The sequence below is a fragment of the Tasmannia lanceolata genome, unplaced genomic scaffold (assembly GCF_043159265.1).
Source record: "Tasmannia lanceolata isolate RefF3 unplaced genomic scaffold, GAP_Taslan_0.1 ptg000044l, whole genome shotgun sequence".
NCBI lineage: Eukaryota > Viridiplantae > Streptophyta > Magnoliopsida > Canellales > Winteraceae > Tasmannia > Tasmannia lanceolata.
Window position 1 is genome coordinate 4,268,829 of NW_027518721.1, and position 19,213 is coordinate 4,288,041.

Sequence of the window (19,213 nt, forward strand, 5' to 3'; positions counted from 1 at the left end):
TAGATTACGATTTTACCCTCAAATAATTTCTCATAGAGATAGATGTTAGATATCAGCAACGGGGTTAATGGTAAAAGAGTATTGCTGATGTGTAAATCTCACAGAAAAAGAAAAGAAATTCATTTTTTCTCTAGCTGTATAGTAGTAGATATATACTAAGCACGTAACAGAATTTGTGATTGTGCTACCTTCATGTGGATTAGCTACTGTGCTTCCCTAATCTACAATTGTGCCTGACTGTGGATCCCGCCTAGAAGGGTGGCCCACGAGGGTGCGTGTTATGATGATGATAGCATCTTTGTTCATTGATTTCGTAAATGATTGCTTTTCTCGTAAATTAAGGATGAAAATCCTAATATACGAGAGAAGCCATGACCAGAGTCGCCACCTAGATTAGGGATCTAGGACCCATGATTAACTTTGTATATTTGGTCTACGATTTAAACTCTGGGTAAGTTACCTGGTTACGAGATCGGAAGGTGTACCGCACAAAGTGTACACCATCGATCTTGCCTGACGAAAGTCAAACTTCCACTTTTAAAAGCTTCAATTGTTTAGGTTTAACTAAGAGGGGTAAATGTGAATTTTATTAACCTAAATGCATTCTAATTGTTTAGCCGTTCATAGCTTAGACACATGCAGGCCAGGAGTTCCAGTCCATATGCATAGCTAAGATGCTTAATAGTTGACTGAGACTGAGAATTGAATGCTGTTGGATGTTTAGAAGCTTATGAAAGATGAGTTCTACATGCCTGGAATGCAAGTTCTATATGATCCTAGAACTAATGCAGGGAATTCTAAAAGCCTAAGCTAAGGCTTGGGTTTGAGGTACGGGATTGGTTATCCTTGGATAAGGTATCCTAGAATTTTAAGCGTCCGGATAAAGTATTCTTGAATTGGGTATCCTAGGATTGGATGGATATCCTAAGATTGGGTATCCTGAAGATAAGATATTCTTGGATAAGATGTAACAGGATTGGGATGAGGTTTTCCTAAGGTTATAGAATTCCTAAGATTTTTGTCTTCTAAAGAATTGGAATTTCCAAGGATTTGGAATTCCCAAACACTTTAGTTTCCTGAAGGATTAGAATTTCTAAGGCTGGAATTGATCCTAATGAGAGTTTAATTCAGATGGACTCTAAGGTACTCTAGTTATGAAATTGGATCACTCTCAGGGAGTTCTGATGTCTTCTGGTTCACTGCAGGAGACTATTTAGTATATTTCAGAAGCATTCTGGAGTACTCTGTGTCATTCCAGAGGAACTCTGGGTTGACACTGTGAACTTCAGATGAACTCTAGTTGATTTTAACTCTTAGGATGTATCTTTAGACTAATCACTTGAGTTCAAGGCTGAGTGGACCTTTAGGTTTTGGGGAAATAGTTAGTCAGAGTGGCTGCAGGGTTAAGCTCAGGTTAGGTCGGGGCTGAACCGGTTTGGGTTGGGTTAGCTTGGTTTGGGTTGGGTTGTACTGGCTTGGGTTGCACTGGCTTGGGTTGGGTTGAACCGGTTTGGGTTGGGTCGGGAATGAACCGGTTTGGGTTGGGTCGAGGATGAACCGGTTTGGGTTGGGTTGGCTCGGGTTGAGTCGTTGGATTGGATTAGGGTCTAACTTGGGTTGACTCGGGTTGCAGTTCGGGACCGGGTTGGATTCGGGTTGCAGTTTGGGTCCGAGTTAGACTCGGGATCTAGGTCTTCTTTGTTAAAAGCTTACTCAGAATTGGCTTCTTTGGAATAGATGAACCAGAAGACATCAGAACTCCTTGAGAGTGATCCAATTTCATAACCAAAATACCCTAGAGTCCATCTGAATTAAACTCTCATTAGGATCAATTCCGGCCTTAGAAATTCTAATCCTTCAGGAAACTAAAGTATTTGGGAATTCCAAATCCTTAGAAATTCCAAAAAAAAAGAGAAGTCAAAAATCAATCAATAGAAGAAAAAAAAAAAGAGAAGAAAGTTCCAAAAAAGAATCAATCAATAATTAAAACAAAAGGTCATTTTACCTTTATACTAGGGGCATCTGCCCTGAATTACATGTGACCCCATACATAGGCAACCTGCTTGTTCAAGTTCGGTCGAAATTTGCAAACCTTAAGCCTTTCCTTCGTTAAACCCCACCCTACCTATAAGTCCTTTCGGTGCACGGTGCTTAAGGTTCTAGATCTGAAAAAAAAAAAGAAAAAGAAAGAAGATAAATGAAAAGGAGTTTGAAGACCTGCTAGGCTGAAAACCCGAAAGGGCGGCTTAGGCAAAAATTAAAGTACAAGCCCGCTAAATCGAAAATCCAAAAGAGCGATTCAAGCAAAAGTTAAAGCAAACGGTCCGCCAAGTTGAAAACCTGAAAAGGCACCTTGGTCATGGTAAGAAATCATCCACAAGGGCAATATCCAATATCAGACTCAGAAATCCAAGAAATTCAAGCAGTCATATTTTGCATCCTCGAAGCTAAGGGCATGAAACCGAGCAATCCAAAAAGCGTTAGTAACAATCCATGAAGTACTGCTGATCTAAGGAAGAAAGTACAAATATTAACAAACTGATAAAGTACTCTTTGAGAGGTTGGACCTACCAATCAAAAAAATGCAAATTAGTCATGATCAGAAGCGTCAGTATCGTTATTCATGTGTCTTTATATTCCCATTAAACCTTCAAAAATTTGTTTGAGTCTTCTCAGTTAGTCGTTGTCTCAGAAAAATTGTCTCCTTTGTGTAAACATTGTTCGTAATTCCATCTCCTCAAGCTGCAACTCTCTTGGTGAAAAGGTGAAGGCTATTCTTCTTCGGCTGCGCGACAAATCATGAAAAAGAGTAAATACAAGTAAGACAATCACAGAGGGATAGCTTCAAATCTAAAAAATCGCATAGGCAAATGAATTGATCAGCCAAAAGGTTGTTCCAAAATGGCAAGGGACCTATGAGAAAGTTGTTTCCATCTTCAGAAGAGAAAACAGTTGAACAACACCTTAAGGCAATGGAAGAACCTCAGATGTGGTTTTGTTGAGATCTTTTGTCCCAGTCCTCGTGAAAGAAAGATATTCAATCCTTGAACTCCCCTCATCTCACTAAGGTTCACCATCGTTGTTCATTCCTTGCGGGTAATGTTCATCCAAATCCTCAGCAGAAGAAATACTTGTTTAGCTCAATCATCCCCAGCAGATTCATTAAACCCCATGTCACTCATTTATGTCAAGAAATTCAAGTTAGGACTAGATTCGTCTAGGGCTTTTGAGTGGATCCGACCAAATCTTTCTTGGACTAGAGGTTGACCCATCTAGGGCCTTTGAGTGGACTAGCCATTCACCCATACCATATCTTTGCTTCCGAGTGGACCATTCGTTCACGAAAGACCGTATCATTGCTTCTGAGTAGACCATTCGTTCACGAAGGCTGTTTCATTGCTTCCGAGTGAACTATTCGTTCACGAGGACCGTATCATTGCCATCTAGGCCAATCCTCTTTGATTCCCGTCTCGCTGACCCCAAGTCTCACTGGCCCCCGTCTCATTAACAGACAGGCATTTTCCGCAGAAAGGTCAATTTCGCAGACAAATCAAATTCCCTTTGGCTCCCGTTGCGCTTACCCCCAGTCCCGCTGGCTCCCCGTCTCTTTAACAAACAGGCCTTTTCCGCAGACAGGTCAATTTCGCAGACAGTCTATTTTTATCCGGTCATCTAGGCCAATCCTCTTTGATTCCCGTCTCGCTGACCCCCAGTCCCGCTGGCCCTTGTCTTTTAAACAGACAGAAGCCTTTTCCGCAGACAGGTCAATTTCGCAGACAAATCAAATTTTCTTTAGCTCCCATCTCACTAATTCATTTTGACTCCTCACCCATTTCCACCTCTAAATCTAACCTGAGTTGCACCCGCACCCATCTGCACCTCAAAATCTGACCTGAGTTGCACCCGCACCCATCCGCACCTCAAAATCTGACCTGAGTTGCACCCGCACCCATCCGCACCTCAAAATCTGACCTGAGTTGCACCCGCACCCATCCGCACCTCAAAATCTGACCTGAGTTGCACCCGCACCCACCTGCACCTCAAAATCTGACCTGAGATGCACCCACACCCACCCGCATCTCAAAATCTGACCTGAGTTGCACCCGCACCCACCTGCACCTCAAAATCTGACTTGAGTTGCACCCACACCTACCTGCACCTCAAAATCTGACCTGAGTTGCACCCGCACCTACTTGCACCTCAAAATCTGACCTGAGTTGCACCCACACCCACCTGCACCTCAAAATCGGACCTGAGTTGCACCCGCACCCACCCACACCTCAAAATCTGACCTGAGTTGCACCTACACCCACTCGCACCTCAAAATCTGACCCGAGTTGCACCCAATCGCGAGTCCAAGTCCCTTTTGACTCTCGTCTCGCTGACCCCGGTCCCGCTGGCCACGTCTCATTCGCAGACAGGTCAATTTCGCAGACAAATCAAATTCTCTTTAGCTCCCGTCTCGCTGACCCCCAGTCCCGCTGACCCTCGTCTCATTCGTAGACAAGTCAATTTTGCAGACATGCTATTTTCATCCGGCCATCTAGGCCACAATCCCTTTTGATTCCCGTCTCGCTGACCCCCAACCCCGCTGGCCGCGTCTCGTTCGCAGACAGGTCAATTTCGCAGATAAGCTATTTTCACCAAGCTCGTTCGAGCAACGGCGTCTCAATTTCTTTGAGTCCCTTCGAAAATGATACCTCCTTCTCTCCGAGCCCATTTCTACACGGCATCTAAGCCCGTTTCTACACGGCATCTAAGACCGTTCCTACACTGCGTCTTATCCCTTTCGAAGCCCGCTTCTACACGGCATCGGCCTGCTACAACACCCCTAAGCTCGTTCGTACACGGCACCCCCTCTTCTTCACATTCAAGCCCATTGTCGCATGGTATCTCGCCTTCCACAGCACCATCAGACATTTTACTTCCACCCACAGCATTCTGCCATTTTCAACTCTCGTATTTTACATTCAACCTACCTTAGCATGCATTAGGTTGCATTAGGACGCATTAGTTAGCATTAAAATTGCATTGCATTAGGAAGTATCCATCCGCATTGAGAGAGGTTCCATGATTCCAAAGGTTCAAGAGAGCATATTGTAGGCTGAAACTAAGCAAAATGAGATTGTCTCCTTGGCTTTGGCATACGGTCACTGTGTGACCTCCGCCAAAGAGGGGCATCTGTAGACACCCTCATTTTGCTCCGTTACAAAGAAAACAGGATTCTCGTGCTGAAATTCACTAAAAGCGAAGACTACCCAAGCTATTCCAAGTCGCAGCGGATCATTTCCTAAATTTTAGGAAGAACCCTAAATTGTAGGAGAGCTCTATATTCTAGGGTAGTTCCTATATTTCAGGAGGAAAACCCGAACCCGGGGAATGTATCCAGTATTGTGAGTCATTCGGGACCATTTCCTAAATTTTAAGAAATGTCCTAAAATTGTAAAAGAGTCCTACATTTTAGGGTATCTCTTAAGGTTTAGGACACCCTTCGTGTCTCGAGGGAGCATCACACGAAGGGTGTCCTATATCTCGAGTAATTGTGAAGTGATTTAGAAAAGCCCCTAAAATGTAGGAATCCCTACATCTTAGGACATGGTCGGTATGAAAGGTTCCTACCCTACATAGAAACACCTCGTTCTTAAGACGACCTTGGTGTTCTAGCTCCCCCACCCTGAGTCATCCTCGTACCTTGGTTCACTCATCTCCTATCTTCCCTCTCTTATTGTGGCCCCACCTCCTTGTTTTTCTCTCGCCCGAACCCTATTTGAGGAAGGATTGTTGTCGATCGCAAGATCAAGAGCCGAGAACGGGTTTTGAACGATAATCGTCAAATTGAGATCACTTTGGACCGTAGTTCTACGAATTAACGGTCGAGATCATCTTATTTCAACTCAGTGATCATGGTGTGAGTGTTTGGATCGCTAATCACTTAAAAGTACGGGAGCTTAGATCACCTGCGAAATCGATGGCCCTCATTAAAGATGGACCATTTGTGATCAAGATGGTATTTTTCATGGAATTCTTATTCCAGAAAAACATTTCCCTCATCACTTTACTTTCCTTGGATTTGTTTGTCCAAGAAATTATTGTTTAGGAAAAGTGTTTTCCCATCTTTAAGGGCACATGGCGTAATCTCATGGAAAATACGATCTTGACCGACGAATTAATACAATCGACCGTCAAATGGATGCCTTGGATCGTTCTTTGGAAATTAAGAGGTAAGGTGAATATGTTTGTTCTCATTACACTAGAGGGGTAGATTAGCCATTTGGGAAAATATGTAGCATGGTTGTAATTCAGTCGAAGAGTAGGGACTACATGGCCGTTTTACAAAACAACCAAGAGAAAAAATAGGAAAATTTGCAACGAACTATCTCTCCCCTTATTTCATCTCCCCTTTTTGGCCAACAATTAGATGGTTTGGATCACCCCAATTCCTCCAAACAGACCCTCCCTCTCTCCCCCACGTTTAGGATTTTTCCCCCACCCTAATTCCACTCTCTCTCTCTCTCTCTCTCTCTCTCTCTCTCTCTCTCTCTCTCTCTCTCTCTCTCTCTCTCTATATATATATATATATATATATATATATATATGTATATATATATATATAAGAATGTGCAACAATTCGGAGAGACAAGCTTAAATCTCTTTTTGATCTTATCAACCCAAAAAACCCAATCTTCTACATCAAATCCTAACTAATCGTTCCACCTTTCCCATATCGGTAGGAACCATCCGATCACATCTTCTTCTATATAAACAATTCCTTCTCATTCACCTAAAAAGAAAGAACTCCCTCTCCCTCATAGCAGCCCACAATTTTCATTCTCCACCGCCCATCATCCTCTCCCTTCTATCCACATTCACAAGGTTCAACTAGGGCCCTCTCTTCGGTCAAGTTATTCGGCATCTATTCCAAAGAGGTAAGTTGAGATTCCTTTATTATTTTTCTTGTGATCTAGTCTTTACTTTGGTGCGAAGTTAGTTGTATGGGTTTTGTTTGGGTCAATAGCATCGGTTGCTTTGATTTTGTTTATTAGATGAATTGATCATACTCATTATTTATGAACAAATCAGAAGCATGGATTTATCCAAATCAGCAGTAATGGTTTCATCTATACTTTTGTTCAAACCGGTAGTCATCTTACCCTTTATTATAGTCTGCAATAATGGTTTCATCCATGCTTTTTTGGCGAGTCAGTAATATTGCTTTTGTACGTGATCTTCGAACCAACAAGTAATGTTGATTGTGCACGCCCTCTTGAAATAAATCAGTACCGTTGATTGCATTCCTCCTTGTTGAATAAATCAATAGCATGGGTTTCATTGCTCATATTTGAATGAATCAGTAGTATTAGTTTCGTTCATTTTATTTAGAATAAGCTATTATTGTTATTGGATGAATTAAAAAAAAATCAATTGGACAAAAGCCTAACAGGAAGTCATTAAGTTGTGATAAATCAAAATGAAATAGAGAAGTAAGGGGATGTGGCCAAAAAAAAAAAAATCACAAGTAAACTAAACTGAACCCCTCACCCCAACCGAACCCAACCCAATCTAAACCCGATCCAATCCAACCGAGCCGAACCCAACCCAACTCAACCTCTACCCCACCTAACCTGACCCAACCCACACCCCAACCCAAGTTAATCCAATCCCACCTGGACCCACCAAACTCAACCCAGCCACACACCCATGCTCTTATCCAAACCCCAACTGAACCGAACCTAAACCCAACCCAATCTAACCCAACCCAATCCCAAACCCAAACCTGACCCTAACCCAATTCAACTTGACCCACGCCCAACCTGACCCAACCTACCCCATGCTAAACCCAACTCAAATCTAACCCAACCCCCAACTGAAATCCAACCTAACCCAACCCCCAATCCTTGACCCTACTACACCCCATGCTCAACCCAAACCCAAGCTACAGCCACACACCCCACTCGAAACAGACCCACCCACGCCCCAACCTCAACCCCTGCTACACCCCATACCAAACCCAACCACACACCCCAATCCCACGCAACTTAGCCCAACCCAACCCATCCCACACCCAATCCAACTTGACCCAACCCCACACCCCAATCAAACCCAACCTGAGCTGCTCCCCAACCCAAGTTGCGCCCCATCCAAACCCCAAGCTCAACCAAAGCCGCACCCCAACCCCAAGTCCGACCCAAGCCGTGCCCCATCCAAACCCCAAGCCCAACCCAACCCGCACCTCAACCCCAAGTCTAACCCAAGCTGTGCCCCTAGCCGCACCCCACTCTACCCCAAGCTACACCCCACCCAATCCGTACCCCAAACCCACGGCCAACTTGGCCTTGACCCGAACCCTCGGCTAATTTGGCCTTGACCCCACCCGACTCGACCCAAATCCATGGCCAATGTGGCCTTAACCCAAAAGCTCAGATTCTCGGCGAACTTGGCCTTGACCCAACCCGACTCAACCCAAATCCATGGCCAACGTGGCCTCAACCCAAAAGCCCCGCGGCCTATTCAGCCTCAACCCAAATCCTCGGCTAACTTGGCCTTGACTCAACCCGAACCCGAACTCGAACCCACCCAAACCCCTTACTTACCCTTATCCCTAGGCCGCACATGCAGTTCCTAAGACGCAGGCACTCAGTGCCTAAACCGTAGGCACTTAGTGCCTAGGACGTTCATCTAGTGCCTAAATCGCAGGCACTTAGTGCCTAAATTGCAGGCACCTAGTGCCTGAGACGCACACCCAGTGCCTAAATCACAAGCACTCAGTGCCTAAGATGCGCGTCCAGTGCCTAAGACATGCACCCAGCGCCTAAATCTCATGCACCCAGTGCCTAAGATGTTCACCGAAAGCCAAAATCTTATGCACCCAACGCCCAAGACGAGCACCCCGTGCTTAATAGGGTATGCACCCAATAGGCACTTGGCTCAAATTCGATGACTTAGATGACATATTTCAGACCCCAACCCGAGTTCAACCTGAACCCTAACCCAAACCAACCTAACCTACCCCCACGCATACACAAGCCTAACCTGAGTCTAACTCTGACCCAAACTGCAACCCGAATCCAACCCGGTCCCGAACTGCAACCCGAGTCAACCCAAGTTGGACCCTAATCCAATCCAACGACTCAACCCGAGCCATCCCAACCCAAACCGGTTCAACCCAACCTAAACCAGTTCATCCCCGACCCAACCCAAACCGGTTCAACCCAACCCAAGCCAGTGCAACCCAACCCAAACCGGTTCAGCCCCGACCTAACCCGAGCTTAACCCCGCAGCCACTTAGACTAACCATTTCCCCAAAACCTAAAGGTCGACTCAGCCTTGAACTCAAGTGATTAGTCTAAAGACATCCTAAGAGTTAAAATCAACTAGAGTTCACCTGAAGTTCACAGTGTCAACCCAGAGTTCCTCTGGAATGACACAGAGTACTCCAGAATGCTTCTGTAATACACTAAATAGTCCCCTGGAGTGAACCAGAAGACATCAGAACTCCCTGAGAGTGATCCAATTTCATAACCAGAGTACCCTAGAGTCCATCTGAATTAAACTCTCATTAGGATCAATTCCAGCCTTAGAAATTATAATCCTTCAGGAAACTAAAGTGTTTGGGAATTCCAAATCCTTGGAAATTCAAATTCTTTAGAAGACTAAAATGTTAGGAATGCTAAAACCTTAGGAAAACCTCATCCCAATCCTGTGACATCTTATCTTCAGGATACCCAATCTTAGGATATCCATCTAGTCCTAGGATACCCAATTCAAGAATACCTTATCCGGACGCTTAAAACTCTAGGATACCTTATCCAAGGATAGCCAATCCCGTACCTCAAACCCAAGCCTTAGCTTAGGCTCTTAGGATTCCCTGCATTAGTTCCAGGATCATATAGAACCTGCATTCCAGGCATGTAGAACTCAGATTTCATAAGCTTCTAAACATCCAGCAACATTCAATTCTCGGCCTCAGTCAACTACATAGGACCCATGCTAGGCATTAGGCATCTTAGCTAGGCATTTAGGGCTGGAACTCCTGGCCCGCATGAGTCTAAACTGTAAACGGCTAAACAATTAGAATGCATTTAGGTTAATAAAATTCACATTTGCCCCCCTTAGTTAAACCTAAACAATTGAAGCTTTTAAAAGTGGAAGTCTGACTTTCGTTAGGTAAGATCGATGGTGTACACTTTGTGTGGTACACCTTCCGATCTTGTAACCAGGTAACTTACCCAGAATTTAAATCGTAGACCAAATATACAGAGTTAATCATGGGTCCTAGATCCCTAATCTAGGTGGCGACTCTGGTCATGGCTTCTCTCGTATATTAGGATTTTCATCCCTAATTTACGAGAAAATAAATCATTTACAAAATCAATAAACAAAGACGCTATCATCATCATAACACGCACCCTCGTGGGCCACCCTTCCAGGCGGGATCCACAGACTGGCAACTCTGCTGGGGTTATTCGGCAGAGTCACACACCCCACCTCTTCTTCTTTTTTTAGGACTAGATTCGTCTAGGGCTTTTCAGAATGATGAGAATGATGAGCCAGGTTAGGTTGGTTTGGGTTAGGGTCCAGGTTGAACTCTGGTTGGGGTCTGAAATATGTCATCTAAGGTATCGAATTTGAGCCAAGTGCCTATCGGGTGGATACCCTATTAAGCACGGGGTTAACATCTTGGGCGTTGGGTGCATAAGATTTTGGCACTAAGTGAAAATCTTAGGCACTAGGTGCATGTTTTAGGCACTGGACGCGCATCTTAAGCACTGAGTGCTTGCGAATTAGGCACTGGGTGTGCGTCTCAGGCACTAGGTGCCTGCAATTTAGGCACTAAGTGCCTGCGATTTAGGCACTAGATGAACGTCCTAGGCACTAAGTGCCTACGGTTTAGGCACTGAGTGCCTGCGTCTTAGGAACTGCATGTGCGGCCTAGGGATAAGGGTAAGTAAGGGGTTTGGGTGGGTTCGAGTTCGGGTTCGGGTTGAGTCAAGGCCAAGTTAGCCGAGGATTTGGGTTGAGGCTGAATAGGCCGCGAGGCTTTTGGGGGCCATGGATTTGGGTCGAGTCGGGTTGGGTCATGGCCAAGTTGGCCGAGGATTTGGGTTGAGGTCGAATAGGCCGCGAGGCTTTTGGGTTAAGGCCACGTTGGCCATGGATTTGGGGTAAGTCGGGTTGGGTCAAGGCCAAATTAGCCAAGGGTTCGGATCAAGGTCGAGTTGGCGATGGGTTTGGGGTACGGATTGGGTGGGGTGTAGCTTTGGGTCGAGTGGGGTGCGGCTAGGGGCACAGCTTGGGTTAGACTTGGGGTTCGGGGTGCGGGTTGGGTTGCGCTTGGGGTTTGGATGGGGCGCGGCTTGGGTCGGACTTGGGGTTGGGGTGCGGCTTTGGTTGAGCTTGGGGTTTGGATGGGGCGCAGCTTGGGTTGGGGAGCAGCTCAGGTTGGGGTTGATTGGGGTGTGGGGTTGGGTCAAGTTGGATTGGGTGTGGGATGGGTTGGCTTAGGTTGGGCTGGGCTAAGTTGCGTGGGATTGGGGTGTGGGGTTGGGTCTAGCATGGGGTGTAGCATGGGTTGAGGTTGGGGCGTGGGTGGGTCTGTTTCGGGTCGGGTGTGTGGCTGTTGCTTGGGTTTGGGTTGAGCATGGGGTGTAGTAGGGTCAAGGATTAGGGGTTGCGTTAGGTTTGATTTCAGGTGGGGGTTGGGTTAGATTTGAGTTGGGTTTAGCGTGGGGTAGGTTGGGTCAGGTTGGGCGTGGGTAAATTTGAATTGGGTTAGGGTCAGGTTTTGGTTTGGGTTTGGGATTGGGTTGGGTTGGGTTGGGTTGGGTTGGATTGGGCTAGATTGGGATGGGTTTAGGTTCGGTTCAGTTGGGGTTTGGATAAGAGCATGGGTGGGTGGCTGGGTTGAGTTTGGTGGGTCCAGATGGGATTGGATTAACTTGGGTTGGGGTGTGGGTTGGGTCAGGTTAGGTGGGGTAGAGGTTGAGTTGGGTTGGGTTCGGCTCGGTTGGATTGGAACGAGTTTAGATTGGGTTGGTTTGGTTGGATTAGGTTGGGTTGGGTTGGCTTGAGTTGGGGTGAGGGGTTAAGTTTAGTTTACTTTTGATTTTTTATTTTTTATTTTTGCCACATCCGTTGACTTCTCTATTTCATTTTGATTTATCACAACTTAATGGCTTCATGTTAGGCTTTTGTCCAATTGTTTTTTTTTTTAATTCATCAGATAACAACAATAGCTTATTCTAAATAAAATGAACAAAACTAATACTACTGATTCATAGCAATGAAGCCCATGCTATTGATTTATTCAACAAGTAGGAATGCAATCAACGGTACTGATTTATTTCAAGAGAGCGTGCACAATCAACATTACTTGTTGGTTCGAAGATCACGTACAAAAGCAATATTACTGACTCGCCAAAAAAGCATGGATGAAACCATTATTGCAGACTATAATAAAGGGTAAGATGACTACCGGTTTGAACAAAAGTATAGGTGAAACCATTACTGCTGATTTGGATAAATCCATGCTTCTGATTTGTTCATAAATAATGAGTATGATCAATTCATCTAATAAACAAAATCAAAGCAACCGATGCTATTGACCCAAACAAAACCCATACAACTAACTTCGCACAAAAGGAAAGACTAGATCACAAAAAAATAATAAAGGAATCTCAACTTACCTCTTTGGAATAGATGCCGAATAACTTGACCGAAGAGAGGGCCCTAGTTGAACCTTGTGAATGTGGATAGAAGGGAGAGGATGATGGGCGGTGGAGAATGGAAATGGTGGGCTGCTATGAGGGGGAGGGAGTTCTTTTTCTCTTTTTTTTTGGATGAATGAGAAGGAATTGTTTATATAGAAAAAGATGAAATCGGATGGTTCCTACCGATGAGGGAAAGGTGGAACGATTAGTTAGGATTTGATGTAGAAGATTGGGTTTGTTGGGCTGATAAGATCAAAAAGAGATTTAAGCTTGTCTCTCCTAATTGTTGCACGTTCAGATATATATATATATATATATATATATATATATATATATATATATATATATAGAGAGAGAGAGAGAGAGAGAGAGAGAGAGACGAATTAGGGTGGGGGGGAATCCCAAACGTGGGGGAGAGAGGGAGGGTCGGTTGGGAGGAATTGGGGTGATCCAAAACATCCAATTGTTGGCCAAAAAAGGGAGACGAAATAGGGGAAGAGCTAGTTCGTTGCAAATTTCCCTATTTTTTCTCTTGGTTGTTTTGTGAAACGACCAAGTAGTCCCCACTATTCGAATGAATTACAACCATGCCACATATTTTCCCAAATGGCTAATCTACCCCTCTAGTGTAATGAGAACAAACATATTCACCTTACCTCTTAATTTCCAAAGAACAATCCAAGCAATCCATTTGACGGTCGATTGTATTAATTCGTCGATCAAGATAAAATTTTCCATGAGATTACGCCATGTAGCCCTTAAAAATGGGAAAACACTTTTCCTAAATAATAATTTCTTGGACAAACAAATCCAAGGAAAGTAAAGTGATGAGGGAAATGTTTTCCTGGAATAAGAATTCCATGGAAAATACCATCTTGATCACAAATGGTCCATCTTTAATGAGAGCCATCGATTTCGCAGGTGATCTAAGCTCCTGTACTCTTAAGTGATTAGCGATCCAAACACTCACCATGATCACTGAGTTGAGATTAGAAGATCTCGACCGTTAATTCGTAGAACCACGATCCAAAGTGATCTCAATTTGACGGTTATCGTTCAAAACCCGATCTCAGCTCTTGATCTTGCGATCAACAGCAACCCTTCATCAAATAGATTTCGGGCGAGAGAAAAACAAGGAGGTGGGGCCACAATAAAAGAGGAAAAATAGGAGATGAGAAAACCAAGGTGCGAGGATTACTCGGGGGGCGCTAGAACATCAAGGTCGTCATAAGAACGAGGTGTCTCTATGTAGGGTAGGAACCTTTCATACCGACCATGTCCTAAGATGTAGGGACTCCTACATTTTAGGGGCTTTTCTAAATCACTTCACAATTACTCGAGATATAGGAAGCTCCCTCGAGACACGAAGGGTGTCGTAACCTTAAGAGATACCCTAAAATGTAGGACTCTTTTACAATTTTAGGACATTTCCTAAAATTTAGGAAAGGGTCCCGAATGACTCAGAATACTCAGAATACTGGATACATTCCCCGTGTTCGGGTTTTCCTCCTGAAATATAGGAACTACCCTAGAATATAGAGTTCTCCTACAATTTAGGGTTCTTCCTAAAATTTAGGAAATGATCCGCCGCGACTTGGAATAGCTTGGGTAGTCTTCTCTTTTAGTGAATTTCAGCACGAGAATCCTGTTTTCTTTGAAACGGAGCAAAATGAGGGTGTCTACACTAACCCAATTTTTGTGTGTGTATTGGGCAATTGTGTTGCCTTGTGTAGACTGTGTAGCTGCTTTGTGTGGAATGTTGTGTAGCCTTTGTGTAAACTTATATGCAATCTTTTTGCGGATTGTAATGCAACCTTGGTCCGTACTAATGTCTTGGACTGTTGCTTTGTGTGATCTACTATTGCAAGAGAGCTGTGATGAGCTGTGGTGCAGTCTTCGATTGGACTGTAGTGTCAACTTGTGGGTTGCAGAGCCTCCCTCTGGACTACTATGCTTTCTTTGGGTGGGCTACTATCCTTTCGTGAGGACTGATGTGCCTTTGTAAGCGCTACAGTGCCTGCATGCAGACCGTGCCGCTGCTGCCTTCCTGAGTATGGAATCGATTTTTTTCCTACTATTTCTGTTGAGATGCCATATTAGATATAATGAATTGTATAACCATGAAGGACATAGTTGGTATTATTGTTAAGTTTTATATAAATAAGATTCGGGGTAATTGAACCCTAACTTTTCCCTAAATGTATAATTTTTGGTGAACAGCCAACCTCATGGTTGCCACACAAAAGACCTTCCAAAAGAGATACGGATCACTCCCTAATTGTATCTTCTTCCTTCCATCTTCTTCTTCTTCTCTTATACTCCATTCTAACCTTCTTCTCCTTGAACTAGCAATAAGTGTTGGCCTAGTAGAAACAGAACAATAACTTTATGCTCTTTGTGATAGTAGCCATCAAATTCAAATTCAGGATGAGCTTGTGGCCCAACGAGTTTGGTCAGTTTAAGAAGGCTATAAATTAGCCCTTAAAATCGAAAAAAAATACTCTGACTTGCAAATCAACGTATCAGATCAATCATCACTAAGAGAGGAAGGATTTTTGGGCCTCTTGAAGCAATAAAACTGATTGCTCATCGACGAATTCAGCCTGAGCGGTTTCCAAGCCAAATGCTCAAGTAGGGAATTGAAGTTAATGCAAGGAGTATTATTCTTTTCTCTGTTGCTTTCTCTTTGAGGCTTCTGCTTTCTTCTTGGTCGTCGAGGGTCGTTTTCTCTTTCCTCTTTCCAATAAATTTACAGTCTTTCATGAAAAAAAATTTGCACTCTTGTTTTTATGGAGGTATGTGCTTGGTTTGATCTTGGGTTTGAATTTTAGTTTTGAAAGTTATGGTCGTAATGCTATTTCTGCGGCATGATTCTATGATTCCATAGAACGACAATAAGGGGAAAAGATGGATAACCAAACTAACACAAATATCAATCAAGCATAGGACTAGCGATTTGACTACGTTTAGATATTCTGGAATTATGGTAGAAAGTTAAAAATGTAAACATCTAGAGATCTACCTAACTAAGGAATCAGACGAGAATACATGTCTTCACAATAATCAAGAAGAAAAGTAAAGAAAATAAACTGTACTACCTCAACAGGAGTGGCTAACACTAATAGATATTTGATGGCTTCCACAAAAATATTGGGCTTGCATTTGACAAGTCCAACAGCGCAAATTGCTTGTTCCTCACCACTATACTCAGGGCACTGACCATCCCTAACCAAAAGAAAACATTAGAAACAAAGAATACCTAAGTAACTTACCATATAAAATCCCCAATCAATCCAATAAGCATTCATTTAGAAATGTGGTACCCATAACTAAATGCCCAATTTTTTGGACATTCACCAATTGTTGTAAATGGGGGGTTGTTAGGGATTGATTCTGAGGGGTTTATTTTCAGTTTTGAAAATTCAAGATGTTTGGAGACTTGATGAAAGAGGTGAACCACATCGGGTTTCTTTTCCCTTTTTCTTTGCTTTGCTACTTGTCTTGGCTGACTTCATTTAACAAACAGATCCATTCACTTTCTGGTTATTATTTTTTTTTTCTCCTAGACTGCATCAGTTTGGGTCTCAAAAGGAAACGATTTTTTATTCACAGAGTCACAGCACCGATTTTACTCCATGAGAAGCAGAGAAACCATCTTCATCGCACCATCAACAAAAAGTAAAAATAAAATATAAACATTAAAAACATAATAAATTGAAATTTTCTTCCTATTCTTTTTTCTATAAAGAAGTCTCACCACTTGTCAAAGCGCCAAAGAAACAATGAATTGTCCACTGATGCCCAAGCTCGGCGTATCTCTGGAAAAACTCCACATAAAGCGGTTCCTTCTCTTCCAGTTTCATTATATCTTTCAACCAGTACAGGAGGCAGATCCTGAGTATCCACAACTTCAGCCAAAGGAGGCCACTGCAACACAGTAGCTCATCAATTGTAACATCCAATATATCCATCAAAGGTTTTATTCTAATTTCTAAACAATTATAACAAGAAACAAAATGCACGCACCAGAGCAGATGAATGTGTACACGTATAAAAAATTAAAAAAATATTGATTAAAACGTAATCGGGATGTACACACAAAGCCTATCCATGTGTGTATATTCTAACATCAATCCACACTTAAATCAGTTCCAAACTGCGTAAATGCTACAATAAAGCAAGTTTCCTTTTTTCCAACTGTTATTGGCGGCGGCCCAAGATCAAACCTGTGAGCTCAGCATTTGGATTCAAATGCCTCAATGTTACGAACCCGAATGGTTCGTAATCGTAATGTGATTGATAAGCCTCTTGATCCACTTAGAGGGAAGGATCAGTCCTCCTTTGTGCAAAAAGACACAATTCTAAGATAATTTATTCATTGATTTCCATTAAATGTAATATGTGCTAATATAAAGCACTTACAGATAAGCATAGAAAGATCTTGAAAGATCTTATGATAATAAGAGAAATAACTAAATAAAGATTATCTTAATCTAAATTAGTATCCTAATATATCCTACCTACTAAATATATAACATCCTAAAATATCCTAACTACTAAATATATCAGATGCGGTAAGATCTAATCTTATTCTCTAAAATACCAAAGTAATTTATTCCACCCCAAGTGGGACCCGTCTAGGCACCTAACACTCAACTGCTAAAAATCATAAATATTTCGTTAAATTTTTCAACACCCCATTTTCATCTACATCATATCGAATGGGCAGTCGAGTTTATTAGAAAGAGCATACAGATATAATAAAAAAAATACATCAAGAAGCAGAAAAAATAGAGAGGGGACATCACAATACTATGCATCCAATGCACAGAATTCACCAAATTTCATTACCTAGGCGTTTCAATTGCAAGAAAAATAATTAAATATTATGATTATGGTTAATTTAGAGGGATATCAATATCATAAAAAATTGAAGCTCCAGAAAATTGATAGAATGCCTAAGTTTTTTTTCATAGATAAAGAATACCTCTTTAGGATGAGAGGAATAGGGATGAGTAGAGTATCTAGAAGCTTCTAGAGACTCTTCCAAATCAAGCTGCTCAGCGACATCTCGGCTTATTCGATCGCTGATCAGACGTCCTGCTGTGGCCACGTCTGGGCCAATAGTCTCGTCTTCCCACGACATTTAGGGCATGGAGAGAGAGAGAGAGAGAGAGAGAGAGAGACTCAAAACCCTAAGAAATAAACTCAAAACCCTAGAATTTAGGGCATGAAATGCTGTAAATCAGCAGAGAGTGAGGAGGTAGCCGTAGAAGAGGTGAAATCCGCAGAGGGGATTGGGAGAGTGGGTGAGAAGAGAAAAGAAAGCAAACAAGGGTTTTGCGAGGGTTTTTGTTGTAGTGGCGGGTGTGGGGTTTTTCAAAAAACAATGAAAAAGGGGTTCTCTACTGGTATCTATGTGAAGAGATAAATATTAGGGCACGAAATGATAACGCGCGGGGCCTAAATTGTAAACGTGTCAGGTTGCGGTATCATCATCATAAGAGGCATTCAAAAAGTATTGTATGGACCAACCTATTTGATCATCCAAACCGTCCATGATGGGCCACAGCGTAAGTACTTCTATATATGGTAAGAGATAAAAATTCATTTATATAGGATGCTCCCAACACTCCGATCTACTGAGGAACTGCATATTGCGGGAGGACTAGGATCACCCTATGGAAATGATCTTTCGGGAACAACCTATTTACGCTGTGTTCCATAACACGAACAGTTTGGATCATTCTATGATGTGGTCCGCACGGTCCTTTTTGAAAAAGTACAGGACTATAAGGGCTTACACCAAATTAAAATCTCGAGCCATCATAGCTGGTATCATGGTCCTTTTTGAAAAAGTACAGGACTATAAGGGCTTACACCAAATAAAATCTCGAGCCATCATAGCTAGTATATGGGACATCTTTAACCAGCATTCAAAAGGCGGGATTTTTTATTTTGTAAGCCCGTGTGGTACAGTATTTTTTAAGAAATACACCGTAGTATGATCCAAACTGTCCATATGATGGACCATAACGTAAATAGATTGTGGCTCCAAAATCATATTCATAGGATGATCCGAACCCCCAATTTAAAGAGGTTTTCATAATATACAATTCCATATGGATCAGATGGCTAGGATCTTCTTATGGAGAAGATTTTACCGGTAAATTCAATTTCGTTAGAAAAACTTTTTCCAAAATTTTTTCAAGAGAAAAACGAATGACATTTTAGAATCCTAAAGGCTTAGTATATACTAGCAAAAAACCATGTGCGATGCACGGGCCAACAAATAATTGTACAGACCACATCATAGGTTAATCTAAACCGTCCATGTGATGGAACACAACATAAATAGGTTGTGCCCGTAAAATAATTTCCATAGGCTGATCCTAGCCCTCCATTCTATAGAGGTTTTCATAATTGTTATTCCTCTTAACGTGCCCAGAATTCGTCAATATTTTTACAGGTGTCCTGCATTCGTAATATCAAACTTTTCGTAATTT

General features: G+C 42.7%; 1 protein-coding gene across 2 annotated transcripts in view; it reads right to left on the bottom strand.

Moving 5' to 3' along the window:
* LOC143863637 (nuclear pore complex protein NUP155-like) overlaps nt 1-18,137 on the bottom strand; it is a 58,037-nt gene extending 39,900 nt beyond the window's left edge. The window contains exons 1-3 of one of the 2 annotated variants that reach the window (XM_077374361.1): nt 17,695-18,137; nt 16,465-16,634; nt 15,806-15,932 (exon numbers count right to left, since the gene is read on the bottom strand). In XM_077374361.1, coding sequence (XP_077230476.1) covers nt 15,806-15,932; nt 16,465-16,634; nt 17,695-17,853 — 456 coding nt within the window. In that variant the 5' untranslated portion in view covers nt 17,854-18,137. The remainder of the gene's footprint in view (nt 1-15,805; nt 15,933-16,464; nt 16,635-17,694) is intronic. The other variant, XM_077374360.1, reaches the window with a different exon arrangement.
* Nucleotides 18,138-19,213: the final 1,076 nt, after the last annotated feature.